The sequence below is a fragment of the Mobula hypostoma genome, chromosome 8, assembly GCF_963921235.1.
Source record: "Mobula hypostoma chromosome 8, sMobHyp1.1, whole genome shotgun sequence".
In the NCBI taxonomy this organism is placed as follows: Eukaryota; Metazoa; Chordata; class Chondrichthyes; order Myliobatiformes; family Myliobatidae; genus Mobula; species Mobula hypostoma.
Genome location: NC_086104.1, coordinates 74,483,571 through 74,498,003, shown reverse-complemented (window position 1 = coordinate 74,498,003; position 14,433 = coordinate 74,483,571). Strand labels below are relative to the sequence as shown.

Sequence of the window (14,433 nt, the reverse complement as noted above, 5' to 3'; positions counted from 1 at the left end):
AGGAAATGATTATTTGTGACTTATCAGAGCATCTTTCTATTATAGCATTGGGCAGTGAAGTTTATTCTTGTTCAAGTCAATCAGATCGATTTCTGTTTGTTTCTCATAAAGACATGTATTTGTTGAAAATAAAGGTAAAAACTTGTCAGTACTGGAAATTTTAAGTGAAAAGAAAATGTTAGAAATGCTCAGCAATTCAGGCAGCATCTGTGGAATTTAATATGGGTTAGAAGTTTTAATGGAGTGACTTTAAACACAGATCATTAACTCTTTTGGCAAGTCTAAGAGGAATCCATGGAATCTGTTTAGGTGTCTAATAATCAATAAGAACTTTGAACCAAAAAGTCTGTAGTTTCCTGGTATATAATATCACATTCAGCTCATTACCTCTATCAAACTTACCAAATATTTCTTGTCAGGATGAATTTCAGATATTTTTTTTTCCCTGTTCCTCTGTGCAACTGGTTATGGATGCCCAGCTGAAGGACAAATAATGGATACTTCCCTGGCAAGCTGGCAGATTTCAGTCAAAAGTTAAATATGTGTGAACCACAACTGATTTTAGTGTAATTTACAGTAACTAAGTTCCTTGGAAGAAAATAATACCTTAACCAAACATTTGAATATACCAAAGGACAAAGGACGTGTTCAATATCCCAGACTCCAGATATGTTACCCAGGGATCATGCTTAAGCCTGCAGTGAACTGTTAGTTGCTTAAATATAGAATATAATTGCACAATAAGAGTGAAACAGACAGCATAAAAGCAGAAGTGAGTGCATGCACTACAGCAACAATCAGTGGGAAGCTTTTAAAAACCAACAGAAGGCAACTAAAAGATTTTTATTATTCTTATTAACGACCTGGATGTGGGGGTAGAAGAGTGGGTTGGTGAGTTTGCGGACGACAGAAAGGTTGGTGGCGTTGTGGGTAGTGTAGAGGATTGTCGAAGATTGCGGAGAAACATTGATAGGTTGCAGAAGTGGGCAGAGAAGTGGCAGATGGAGTTCAACCCGGAGAAGTGTGAGGTGGTACACTTTGGAAGGACAAACTCCAAGGTGGAGTACAAAATAAATGGCAGGATACTTGGTAGTGCGGAGGAGCAGGGGGATCTGGGGATACATGTCCACAGATCCCTGAAGGTTGCCTCACAGGTAGATAGGGTAGTTAAGAAAGCTTATGGAGTGTTAGCTTTCATAAGTTGAGGGATAGAGTTTATGAGTCGCAGGGTAATGATGCGACTCTATAAAACTCTGGTGAGGCCACACTTGGAGTACTGTGTCCAGTTCTGGTCACCTCACTATAGGAAGGATGTGGAAGCATTGGAAAGGGTACAGAGGAGATTTACTAGGATGCTGCCTGGTTTAGAGAGTATGCATTGTGATCAGAGATTAAGGGAGCTAGGGCTTTACTCTTTGGAGAGAAGGAGGATGAGAGGAGACATGATAGAGGTATACAAGATATTAAGAGGAATAGATAGAATGGACAGCTAGCACCTCTTCCCCAGGGCACCACTGCTCGATACAAGAGGACATGGCTTTAAGGTAAGGGGTGGGAAGTTCAAGGGGGATATTAGAGGAAGGTTTTTTACTCAGAGAGTGGTTGGTGCGTGGAATGCACTGCCTGAGTCAGTGGTGGAGGCAGATACACTAGTGAAATTTAAGGGACTACTATACAGGTATATGGATGAATTTAAGGTGGGAGGGTTATATGGGAGGCAGTGTTTAAGGGTCTGCATAACATTGTGGGCCGAAGGGGCTGTAGTGTGCTGTACTGTTCTATGTTCTAAAAAAAAGAGAAAAAAATGAAACATGAAGGTAAGCTAGCCAATAATAATACACCAAAAAATGATACCAAAAGATTTTTCATAAAGTGTAAAAGAAACTCCTTGCAGAGAGTGGCAGGAATTGAACCCGATCTTTGAAATAGCTGGCACTGCAATGCGTTATGCTAGCTACTACGCTACCATCCTCCCTTGATCAGCTGTGATGAAGTGGCAGAGTGGGCTTAATGGGTCGAGTGGCCTAATACTGTATCTATGTTTTATGGTCTTATGCTAACTTGTTGAAATATCATGAGGTTAGTATCATTGTACTGTTTTGAGAAAATGAAAGCTCGATTCAGCAGAATATGTGTGAGAATACTGAGGCACCAGTTGTACTCACGTCCCCTTGGTCAATTTCATTTCAATCAATGAGTGCAACAGGAAGGTAACTTGCATTCATAAAATACTAGTGACCAAAGATACAATTATTTTCCCGTAAAACCTTTGATTATCCTCGTTGAAGACGGACAGGACCAATGTCTGGTCAAAATATATCTTTTGGGCCGTGCATCTAAGAACATTCAGTTGAAACTCTGCAGAACGTTCTCCAGGATGGATAGGTATCTTAAATGCATTGAGATTTTCACATCAAATTGGTAGATTTGTTAAATTGGTTTATTGTTGTCACATATGCAGTATACAGTGAAAAACTTGGCTTTGCATGTCATCTATATAGATCATTTCCTCACATCAGTATGTTTGGGTAGCAGAACCTGAATAAAGTGACCGTTACAGATAAAGTGCTGTGCAGGCAGACATTACAGTGCAAATTTAAAAGGAGGTGCATTGTAGGGTCAAGATTCCATGTTATCGTATGAGGGGAGCATTCAATAACCTTACAACAGCAGGATAAAAGCTGACCTTCAGCCTACTGGGAGGTTGGAGAACAGAGAACGTCTGGAGTCGGTGGCGACTTTGATTATGCTGGCAGCTTTACCAAGGCAGCGCAAAGTGTAGACGGTCCATGGAGGGGAGATTGTTTTCCATGATGTGTGGTGCTGTGACCACAATTCTCTGCAGTTTATTGTAGTCATGAACAAAGCAGTTGCCATATCAAGCCATGATATCTTCAGACAGGATGTATTCTATACTGGATCTATAAAAACATGAGGCTTAAAGGGAACATACCAAATTATAGTCATGGTCATAGTTATACTTTATTGATCCCGAGGGAAATTGGTTTTCATTACAGTTGCACCTTAAATAATTAAATAGTGATAAAACCATAAATAATTAAATAGTAATATGTAAATTATGCCAGGAAATAAGTCCAGGACAAGCCTATTGGCTCAGGGTGTCTGACCCTCCAAGGAAGGAATTGTAAAATTTGATGGCCACAGGCAGGAATGACTTCCTATGACGCTCAGTGCTGCATCTCGGTGGAATGAGTCTCTGGCTGAATGTACGCCTGTGCCCACCCAGTACATTATGTAGTGGATGGGAGACATTGTCCAAGATGGCATGCAACTTGGACAGCATCCTCTTTTCAGACACCACCGTCAGAGAGTCCAGTTCCATCCCCACAACATCACTGGCCTTGCGAATGAGTTTGTTGATTCTGTTGGTGTCTGCTACCTTCAGCCTGCTGCCCTAGCACACAACAGCAAACATGATAGCACTGGCCACCACAGACTCGTAGAAGATCCTCAGCATTGTCCGACAGATGTTAAAGGACCTCCGTCTCCTCAGGAAATAGAGACAGCTCTGACCCTTCTTGTAGACAGCTTCAGTGTTCTTTGACCAGTCCAGTTTATTGTCAATTCGTATCCTCAGGTATTTGTAATCCTCTACCATGTCCACACTGACCCTCTGGATGGAAACAGGGGTCACCGGTGCCTTAGCCCTCCTCAGGTCTACCACCAGCTCCTTAGTCTTTTTCACATTAAGCTGCAAATTATTTTAGCCTCCTGAAAAAGCAGAGGTGAGCTTTCTTGGAAATGGTGTCGGTGTGGTTGTGCCAGGACAGGCTATTCATTCCGATTCATTTATTTGTCACATGTGCATCGAACCATGCAGTGAAATGTGTCACTTGTGTTACCAACACAACCTAAGCATGTTGTGGGGCAGCCTGAAAAATTCACCACGCATTCCAGTGCCAACATAGCATGCCCGCACTGTTCAACAGAATAACACAAGCGACAACAAAAACAATACAACAACAGCAACAAAGCAAAGCAGCAGCAAAACAAGCCCATTTCTTCCATCCCACCTGCCCACCCGCTCACTCAGTCAGACAGGCCCTCCAACCCCAGGACAGGCCGACTGCCCAGCCTCCAGACTCGTGGATATCAAGCTTCTGACTTCCGCCAGTGGACGTGCAGACACACTGTTGGTGACGTTCACTCTTTGGAACTTGAACTCTCAATCCTCTTGACTTCAGAACTGTTGAAATAAACAGGAGGGTGTTCACCACCCCCCGTTCCTGTAGTTCTTTTGTTTTGCTGACATCGAGGGAAAAGTTGTTGTTATGACACCATGTCACCAGGCTCTCTGACCCCTTTATGTACTCCAGTTCATCATTATTTGTCAACTCGTGATTGCCTTTCATTACTGGATTGACTTAACTGATTCTAAATTGAATTGCTAGACCGAGTATCTCCTCCATTCTGAGTGCTAGATAGATATGTGTTTTAATGCTCAACATGATTTTCTCATTGAGTGCCATTGTAGGACTACATTTCAATAGAACAGAAGCCATTCTTCTCTGTTTGACTGTTGTGCCATTCAATTAGATTATGTTATAAAGAAATCTTCCTCCCTTTGTTGAAAGATACAGGAGTGGAGCAATGGTTGCCTACTGTGATTACGATAATATTTCTCAAATATGGAGGATGTCCAACTCTTGCTGTGACTGAGGAATTCAGCTGGTGCCATATTGAAAGAGGCTGAGTGTGAAGAGTGTACAGTTATAGTCAATAGATTCTGTACTGAGATCAATGCAACAGAAAGAACTTGGAGTGTTTTATTTCTAGCATCCCAGTGAACGTAACAGAGAAGTTTTTGCTGGTGTATTCAGGCCACAATAATCATGTGATTAATATTAATAATTAATCACTGCCAAATTACTGTTGGCGATGAAAAGATGAGATTGCAAGAATAGGGTTTAGGTCCGAGAGAAGTTAGTTCATGTCAGGGATTCTAAAAGTTATGATTTTGCTATTCCTATCAATCCCATGTGTCCCACTTCACATCCAACTCACTGACTAGCACAGTTGTGCCGTATTTGGCTGGTGTTTTTTGTTACCATACAGAGTGACATGACTCACCTGAATCTTTCAGTTTTCCCTGAACAATTCAAGTTAATGGAAAGTTCAGTTATTTAGTTTTGCCTCATAATTTTCCAAATAAATCTGAAACCAATTGATCACTGAATACACACAATCCTAAAAATAGATACTATTGTGTACCCTCATTATCCACCAATCCTGATTATTCAAATCCATAGTTTATCTCTGAATGACAGACAATCTGGGTTCAGCTGTGCTTTACTGAGTGCTGACTGATTACTTCATTGGATCTGCAATTTTTTTTGTTCTTTCTCTAATTTTTCATTTATTTTTTCTCTAATTGCAGGCATTTCCCTGTATATCCACTGGTATCTATGGTGAGTACAAATTTTTTAGATATTTGTCCAACGATGTGATCTTTCATAATCCAAGAAGCTTTGCAGAAAACCAGACTGCAACTAATTGATATTTTTTTCTGAATCAGTTAATCACTTGTACGATAAGAACCGATGAAAGGTCTTGGCCCAAAACATCAACTCTTCATTCCTCTCCACAGATACTGTTTGACCAGCTGTGTTCCTCCACCGTTTTCTGTGTGTTGCTCTGGATTTACAACATCTGCAGAATCTCTTGTATCTGTGAAGGAATGTAGCTCTTTTTTTATGCTTGTTAAGCCTCTGAACTAAAATGGAAACAAGTCCATTTTATTTCACTTGGTTAATCCTTTCAATAGGGTGGCGGGATGGAGAAACCTCTCTACCAAAGGAGGCGTAAGGCGCTCTTTCCCTCTGCTAACCTGCAGGTCACTGTTGGGCAAGGTGTAGCAGCTGCTTATCTTCCCAATCAGTGTCATGTGAAGCCATGGGAGCAGGTAGTGGATGGTAAAGTGACCAACTGGTGCATATCACAAGTCAGAGTCAGAATCAGAATCAGGTTTATTCTCACTGGCATGTGTTGTGATATGTGTGAACTTAGCAGCAGCAGTTCAATGCAATACATAATATAGAAGAGAAAATAAATAAATTAAAATAATAAATAAATAAATAACTGTATACTTATATTGAATGGATTAAAAAACGTGCAAAAACAGAAATGCTATAAATTAAACAAAAAAAAAGTGAGGTAGCGTCCAAGGGTTCAATGTCCATTTGAGAATCGGATGGCAGAAGTGAAGAAGCTGTTCCTGAATCGCTGAGTCTGTGCCTTCAGGCTTCTGTACCTCCTACCTGATGGTAACAGTGAGAAAAGGGCATGCCCTGGGTGCTGGAGGTCCTTAATAATGGACGCTGCCTTTCTGAGACACCAGTCCCTGAAGGTGTCCTGGGTACTTTGTAGGCTAATACTCAAGAATGGAGCTGACTAGGTTTATAACATTCTGCAGCCTCTTTTGGTCCTGTGCAGTAGCCCCTCCATACCAGACAGTGATGCAGCCTGTCAGAATGCTCTCCACAGTATAACTATAGAAGTTTTTGAGTGTATTTATTGACATGCCAAATCTCTTCAAATGAAGTATAGCCGCTGTCTTGCATTCTTTATAACTACATCGATATGTTGGGACCAGGTTAGATCCTCAGAGACCTTGACACCCAGGAACTTGAAACTGCTCACTTTCTCCACTTCTGATCCCTCTATGAGGATTGGTATGTGTCCCTTTGTCTTACCCTTCTGGAAGTCCACAAACAGCTCTTTCGTCTTACTGACGTTGAGTGCCAGGTTGTTACTGCGGCACCACTCCACTAGTTGGCATATCTCACTCTTGTACGCCCTCTCGTCACCACCTGAGATTCTACCAACAATGGTTGTATCGTCAGCAAATTTATAGATGGTATTTAAGCTATGCCTAGCCACACAGTCATGTGTGTATAGAGAGTAGAGCAGTGGGCTAAGCACACACCCCTGAGGTGCACTAGTGTTGGTCGTCAGCAGGAGGATATGTTATCACCAATCCACACAGATTGTGGTTTTCTGGTTAGGAAGTTGAGGATCCAATTGCAGAGGGAGGTACAGAGGCCCAGGTTCTGCAACTTCTCAATCAGGATTGTGGGAATGATGGTATTAAATGCTGAGCTATAGTCGATGAACAGCATCCTGACGTAGGTGTTTGTGTTGTCCAGATGGTCTAAAGCCGTGTGGAGAGCTTGTCATTGAGATTGCGTCTGTCATTGACCTATTGTGGTGATAGGCAAATTGCAATGAGTCCAGGTCCTTGCTGAGGCAGGAGTTCAGTCTAGTCATAACCAACCTCTCAAAGCATTTCATCACTGTAGATGTGAGTGTTACCGGGCGATGGACATTAAAGCAGTTCACATTATTTTTCTTAGCCACTGGTATAGTTGTTGCCTTTTTGAAGCAAGTGGGAACTTCCGCCCATAGCAGTGAAAGGTTGAAAATGTCCTTGAGTACTCCCATTAGTTGGTTGGCATAGGTATTCCATCTGGAACTTCCACCTTGTGAGGGTTCACTCTCTTTAAAGACAGCCTAACATCGGCCTCTGAGACAGAGATCACAGGGTCATCAGGTGCAGCAGGGATCTTCACAGCTGTTGTTGTGTTCTCCCTTTCACAGCGGGCATAGAAGGTGTTGAGTTCATCGCTGCCATTCATGCTATTGGGTTTCACTTTGTAGGAAGTAATGTCTTGCAAACCATGCTAGATTTGCTGTGCATCTGATGTCGCATCCAATCTCGTTTGAAATTGTCTCTTCGCCCTTGAAATAGCCCTCCGCAAATCATACCTAGTTTTCTGGTATAAGCCTGGGTTGCCAGACTTGAATGCCACAGATCTAGCCTTCAGCAGACAACATACCTCCTGGTTCACCCACGGCTTTTGTTTGGGAATGTACAGTAAGTCTTTGTAGGCACACACTCATCCACACAGGTTTTAATGAAGTCAGTAACAACTGCAGCATACTCATCCAGGTTCGAAGATGAATCCCTGAATACAGTCCAGTCCACTGATTCAAAGCAGTCCTGTAGGCACTCTTGTCCTTCCCTTGTTCATACCTTCTCGCCCCTCACTACTGGTGCTGCAGTCTTTAGTCTCTGCTTATATGCCGGGAGTAGAAGTACAACCAGGTGATCAGACTTCCCGAAGTGAGGGCGAGGTAGGCATTCTTGATGGTGGTGTAACAATTGTCCAGTGTGTTGTTTCCTCTAGTATTGCAAGTGATCTGTTGATGGTAGTTGCTTAGTGACTTTTTTTCAGAGTAGCATGGCTAAAATCTCCCAGAACAATGCACTAGGATACACTATTTCATGCACGTTGATCCCATTGCTCAGATCATCTAAAGCCTGATTGATATTGGCCTGAGGTGGACTGTATACTGCTTCCAAAATGACTCCAGAGAACTCCTGTGGCAGGTAAAAAGGACAACACTTAACTGCTTAGATACTCCAGGTCTGGTGAGCAGAATTGGAACAGCACTGATATATTTGTGCATCGATAAGAGTTGATCATGAGGCATACTCCACCACCTCTGCTTTTGAGAGACTCTATAGATCTATCCTGACAGTGTGAAGTAAACCCGTTGATCTGAATCACTGCATCTGGTATGGAAAGGGTTAACTAGGATTCCGTGAAACAAAGGGCACATGTGGTCCTAATGTTCCTCTGATTCAGCAGCCTAGCTTTGAGATCATCGATTTTATTCACCAGAGACTGCACATTTGCCAGATAGTCGGTATAGGGAGTTTAAAACCCTGTTTCCTTAAACGCATTTCTAACCCCATTCTACAGCCACGCCTCCTCCGTGGTATCCTACGTGGGCACTTCCGACCACAATCGGTGTTGTTTTCATCAGTTTTAAGCAGCGATAGTTCATTTCAACGCATTAAAACATCTTTGTTGACTGTACTGACCTTGGAAGCAGTTGTGCTTTTTCGCTGTATCAGGTTGAAAGGGAATATTTAATCGTATCCATTGAGATTACTGCTGCTACTTGAGTTGCGCCTAGGCGCCCCGGAAGTCCTGGTTATATAACCACTGATGCCAGGCCAGCAATCTCTGTGGACTATTGATCATGTAAAGGCACTGTCCAGAAGAAGGCAATGGCAAACCACTTATGTAGAAAAATTTGCCAGGTGCAATCACGGTTATGGAAAGACCATGATCACCCATGTATTATGACAGAACATTAAATGGATGAATGAATCGTTTCAATAAATATGTACCCTTCCTTTAATTGTAATTCTGCAGTTTCCATGGCAAATTTATGCCTACACTACTGTAAATATTGCAAGAAAATTGAGAAGCGACCTTGTGATTACAGTGAGGTGGTACTTTCAGTGTCACTTAGTGTATCTCTTACTTAGTTCTCTGGGGACTGACAGAAATTGTGCCTGTACCCAACTTCATGATTGAATAATGACATAAAATTGCAAAAGTCAGAATTAGACCAAACTTTTGAAATAGGAAGCCAGAGGAAGATCCAGACCTCAATCATAAACAGCTTGTGTTTACAAAAATGGAGCCTTGAACATTGTAAGATATCCAAAGGTACCTCAGAGGAGCAGCAGCAAATAAAATTTGGCAGTGAACAAATACCAAATATGTGAACGCTGCATATCCAAAACAAAAAGAGAATCCTAATGCTGAGTAATTCAGGAAGCAGTCACGAGAGAGAAGCAAAATATGGATTTCATTGGTCCTAGATCCGATCGTCAAGAGTTTGAGAATTTGCAGGGTCTTAAGCAACAGAATAGAATCATGTTTGTGAACCAGCATAACCCCAGCCATGAAATTAAAAACTTTTGATATACAAAAGCAGTCATTAACTATTATTTTAAAACATTTAGATTTAGGGACTTATAGGATGACAACAGACCCTTCTGGCCCAACGAACCTGCACACCCAATTACACACATGTGACCAATTAATCTATTGATCAATACATCTTTGGAATGCGGGAGGAAATCCATGTGGTCACAGGAAGAATACACAAATTCCTTTCCGGCGTCAGCAGGAATCAAACCAGGTTGCTGGCACTGTAAGAGCGTTACGCTAGCCGCAATGCTGCTGTGCTGTTCCAGAAAAGAATAACCAAAAAAAATCAAAGATCGACGAAAGAACCTTCAAATTTGTTAAATAATTGAAAACATTAAAACCAAATACAAATAAAAGTACTTTATTATTCTTTACATTGATTGGTGCAGCCTTACATCCTCAGTTTAAACATTTTGCAAGTTTAACATATGTAGATCCCGGAACAGATTTCTGACTATGAATGTTGTGGAATTTTAGCTATCTTTTCCACTATCATTGGACTCCATGCAGGTTTCAGAACACAATGCAAACCAGGATATTGTTGGTGGAGTTTTGATGGTAATTTCAGGATGTCCACAACTACACCGGGGTCTTGCATCCTTTTGGTCCTTTAACTGAGAACTTGCAGTGTTTTCGTGCAGAACTCAGGAGAAGCTAGGCTATTAACCTGGTGCTTGGCCACTATTTTGGTTGAAGTCTCAGTCTGGCATTTCTACCTTTCTTATATTCTTATTTGTCTAATCAATGCTGAGAACTGCACGTCAAAACACATGAATCTGATTTTTGCCTTAAGTCTACTCCAATGCAGTCATAGATGGGAATAAGACCATATTTTTTTGAATTATTTGTGCTCTTCATTAAAACTATTAAAACACATGATAACAGCTAAATGATGGAATAGATACATGAAATGAATATTTTGATTGCATTTGCACATGTGCTCACCTTATATGCTAAGTTTAAAAAAACACAGGTTCTATTTTACTTTTCAATCATAATATCCATTAAAGATACTGGTGACCCACTGTTGTACTGGCAACATTCCATATTTTTGGCATTTTATTTCTGACAATCCACTAAATCATACCTGATCATCAGAGGCGGAAGAGTTTATTTACTTTGTAAAGGGCAGAAACAGAATGTTAGAATTTTCAGAGTAAGAGATGAAGTAAAGCAGAATGTTTCACCCCCCCCCCCGGGTACTAAATTACTTGACAGGTATGTGTGTGTGTTTAAGAAGCAATTCGATGGTGTCTGGATTAAGTAGGTAATGTGAGAAAATTGTGTTTGGCCTACTTTAAAGAGCCGAATTACTGGTGTTTTACTGGTTATAAATGTTTAAATATTATTTAGATTTATCTAGCAAAGTAGTTTTATTTGTTTTTAAGGAAATTGCTTGTGGATCACCAGTTATCCATGTGTTGAAGTACTCACACATAAGGAGATCTAGAACTTTGATCTTGTGACAATGGGATTAGGATGGTGGTTCACTTGTACTGGAGCTTGGATGATGCCCTGTAAACCTTGTGCCCTTGTTTTTGCACATGTGTAGATTGTCTTACATTCCACAGATGGCACACTCTGTACCTTGAGTGCACTAATGGTGGACAGAATGTTTAAGAGAGTGGATCAGCTTCAGATCAAATTGGTTGTGCTCTAAATGCTGCCTGACCTGCTAAGTTCCTTCAATATTTTGTGTGTATGTCGGTCAAGGGTTTCATCATCTTTGGAATCTCTTGTCTCTAAAATATTCAGTGGGACAGCTAGCATTTGAGAGAGAGAAATGGAATTTACATTTCAGGTTGATGGCTTTTCAGTCCTGTTTTTAATTCAGATTTTTGGCAGCTGCAGCAGTTTATATTAGTTCAAGGTTATGTTTTTGCTCTGTTTTTTCAGTGAACTATCTGAAGTAAGATCCAGATCTATTTTTTATATATTTCATAGTTTTAATATATTTTTAAAATACTTAGGGGTTTGCTATTCAGATCAATGGAGACTTTGGATTTTAGATTAAGAGGTCAACAGTTCATAAGTTCTATTGCTCAATAACTTCCTCAGATCTTGTGTCTTCCATCTAAATTTCACAGCAATGGAAAACTGCCTCTTGCTATGTATGCTGTAGTATCATGAAGTGAACCAAATGTTGAGTGAAGTACAGTGAGTGGATCACATTTAACAGCAGCAATCAAAATCAAATTTTTTTCCCTTATTTCTTCCTGACTCAGGAACCATCATTAGTGTGCAGATCACTGAAGTACCTTGAAATCATTTCTGTTGTTGAAATGCAAGCTGTTGTGTCTCCAAACAGATTTGAAAATGTGCATGGATGAAATAAAGGATAAAGGATGTTGCAAAAAAGCTTTGTTTGTTGGCTGGTACTTTGATACACTTCATACTTGAAATATATCAAATTGACTTTACACAGTGATGTGTGTGTAAATTTGATACTTTGATACAGCCATTTTAAATTAAACAAGCTTATTGCATGAACTCTTTGAAACATTTCTCCTGTTTCAAAATCACCATTATGTTGGAAAATGGAAGTGATTCACAATGGTGCTCTCCCAAGCACTGTTAATTAGGCAACACCAGAATCTGACCTGCCCTTCCAAGCTCTAATTGCTATAAACTTTAAGATCTGTTTAATTGTTTTTCTCACCTGTGACCATGCAAAAATGTTAATGTAGAAAATATGAAGTGAACTTAGTGTGCCAGAGGCATCATTAGCTGTGGGGTCCCTTTCAGAAGAGCTGATGATTAATAGACCATGAGAATTTCGCATCATTTAGGAGTCTATGAGTACTCGTGTGTGTTCTGTAAAACAAAGATCTTACTCCCAGATCTGAGGGAAACAGTCTTGGCTCATAATATCAGTCCAGAGTGCCTAATTGCCTGTTCGGAAATTGTAGAAGATGTTTGTGAATGCATTAATGTAAAAGCTAAAAGAGAATCTTCAAAGAAGTTCAGGGTTTCTCAGGCTACAATTTTAAAAAAGAACTTGTTCTCCATTACGCCACATTCAACATTGTGGACCTAAAGTTAGACCACCACTAGACTGCCAGCCTTGAACTAATGTCACAGGATCATAGGACAGAGAAACAGGCTCTTCGGCCCGACTGGGCCATGCCAACCTATCTTCGCATTTGCCCGGTTTTGGCCCAGATCCCTCTAAAGCTTTCCTATCCATGTACCTGCCCAAGTACCTTTTAAGTGTTGTTAATATGCTTACTTCCGCTGGCAGCTCATTCTACATATTGACTATCCCTGGGTGGAAAAGTTTCCTACTCACCCCTCTCACCTTAAATCTATGACCTCTAATTCTTGATTCTCAAGGATTTCCTGGGGAGAGGACTGTGTGCCATGACATGGTCTGTGTCCCTCATAATTTTTACATCTCTATAACATTATCCCTTGTTCTCCTGCACTCCAATGAAAAAGAAGTTCCAACCTGCTCAACCTGTCTTCATAACCCAGTCCCTCAAGCCCTAACATATATGTCCTCTGAACTCTTTTCAGCTTTCACCAGCCTATCTACCTGCAGTGCCACTTTGATGGAACCAGACAGTTCTACAACACTGCCCAAGGCCTTGCTGTTGACTGTGAAAGTCCTACCTTCACTTTCCTTCCTAAAATGCCTGACTTTCTTGGCTTGGTATTGAAACTCCAATGCCCAGAAACAGAAAAGTCTGCAGAAAGTTGTGAATACAGACCAGTCCATCATATGAAAGCCCTCCCCACCACTGAGCACCTTTACCATAGAAACTACAGCACAGAAACAGGCCTTTTGGCCCTTCTTGGCTAAAACATGGAGTGTTGCCGCAAGAAACTAACATACATCATCAAGGACTCCTACCATCAAGGCTATGCCCTTTCCCAGCTACTACCATTGGATAGGAGCGACAGGAGCCTTATGTCCCACACCACCAGGGTCAAGAACACTTATTCCCCTACAATCATAAGGTTCCTGAACCAGCATGGATAACTTCACTCACCACAACACTGAACTGATCCCACAACCTACAATCTCGCTTTCATATCTTGTGAGTGAGCAAATCATGTTCTCAGTATTATTTATTCTTTATTTGCACAATTTGTCTTCTTTTGCATATTGGTTTGTTTATGCATAGTTTTTCATAAATACCATTGTATTTACTTATTTTCCTTTAAATGCTAGGAAGAAAGTGAATCTCAATGTAGTAAATAACATATCATACTTTGACGGTAAATTTACTTTGACTTTGACTTAAATGCAACACCTTGCATTTATCTGAATTAAACTCGATTTTCCATTCCTCTATCAATTTACCCAGCTGATCAAGATCCCTCTGTAAATCCTGATAATCATGTTCACTGTCAACCACCCTACCTAGTGTTGTGCCTTGAGCATTCTAATCCAAATCATTGATGTAGATGACAAATAGCAATTCTATGTTCTTTCCAAATTTAATTTGTCAACAATAGTGAACAAAAAGCAAAGTCTGCTATGTGCCTACTGGTGGAAAAATTTTATTGTCCTTCATACATGTTGGATACCTGTTCTTTTTGTTTAAAGCATTTGCATGTTGCCAGGATTTGGGAATCAGGGAAGAAAACCTGGAGATGATGGAATCATGCAGATGCC

General features: G+C 40.7%; 1 protein-coding gene across 2 annotated transcripts in view; it reads left to right on the top strand.

Moving 5' to 3' along the window:
- macrod2 (mono-ADP ribosylhydrolase 2) overlaps positions 1 to 14,433 on the top strand; it is a 1,240,168-nt gene that overhangs the window by 863,392 nt on the left and 362,343 nt on the right. For both annotated transcript variants that reach the window (XM_063056135.1, XM_063056134.1), the window contains one exon: positions 5,399 to 5,429. In XM_063056135.1, coding sequence (XP_062912205.1) covers positions 5,399 to 5,429 — 31 coding nt within the window. The remainder of the gene's footprint in view (positions 1 to 5,398; positions 5,430 to 14,433) is intronic.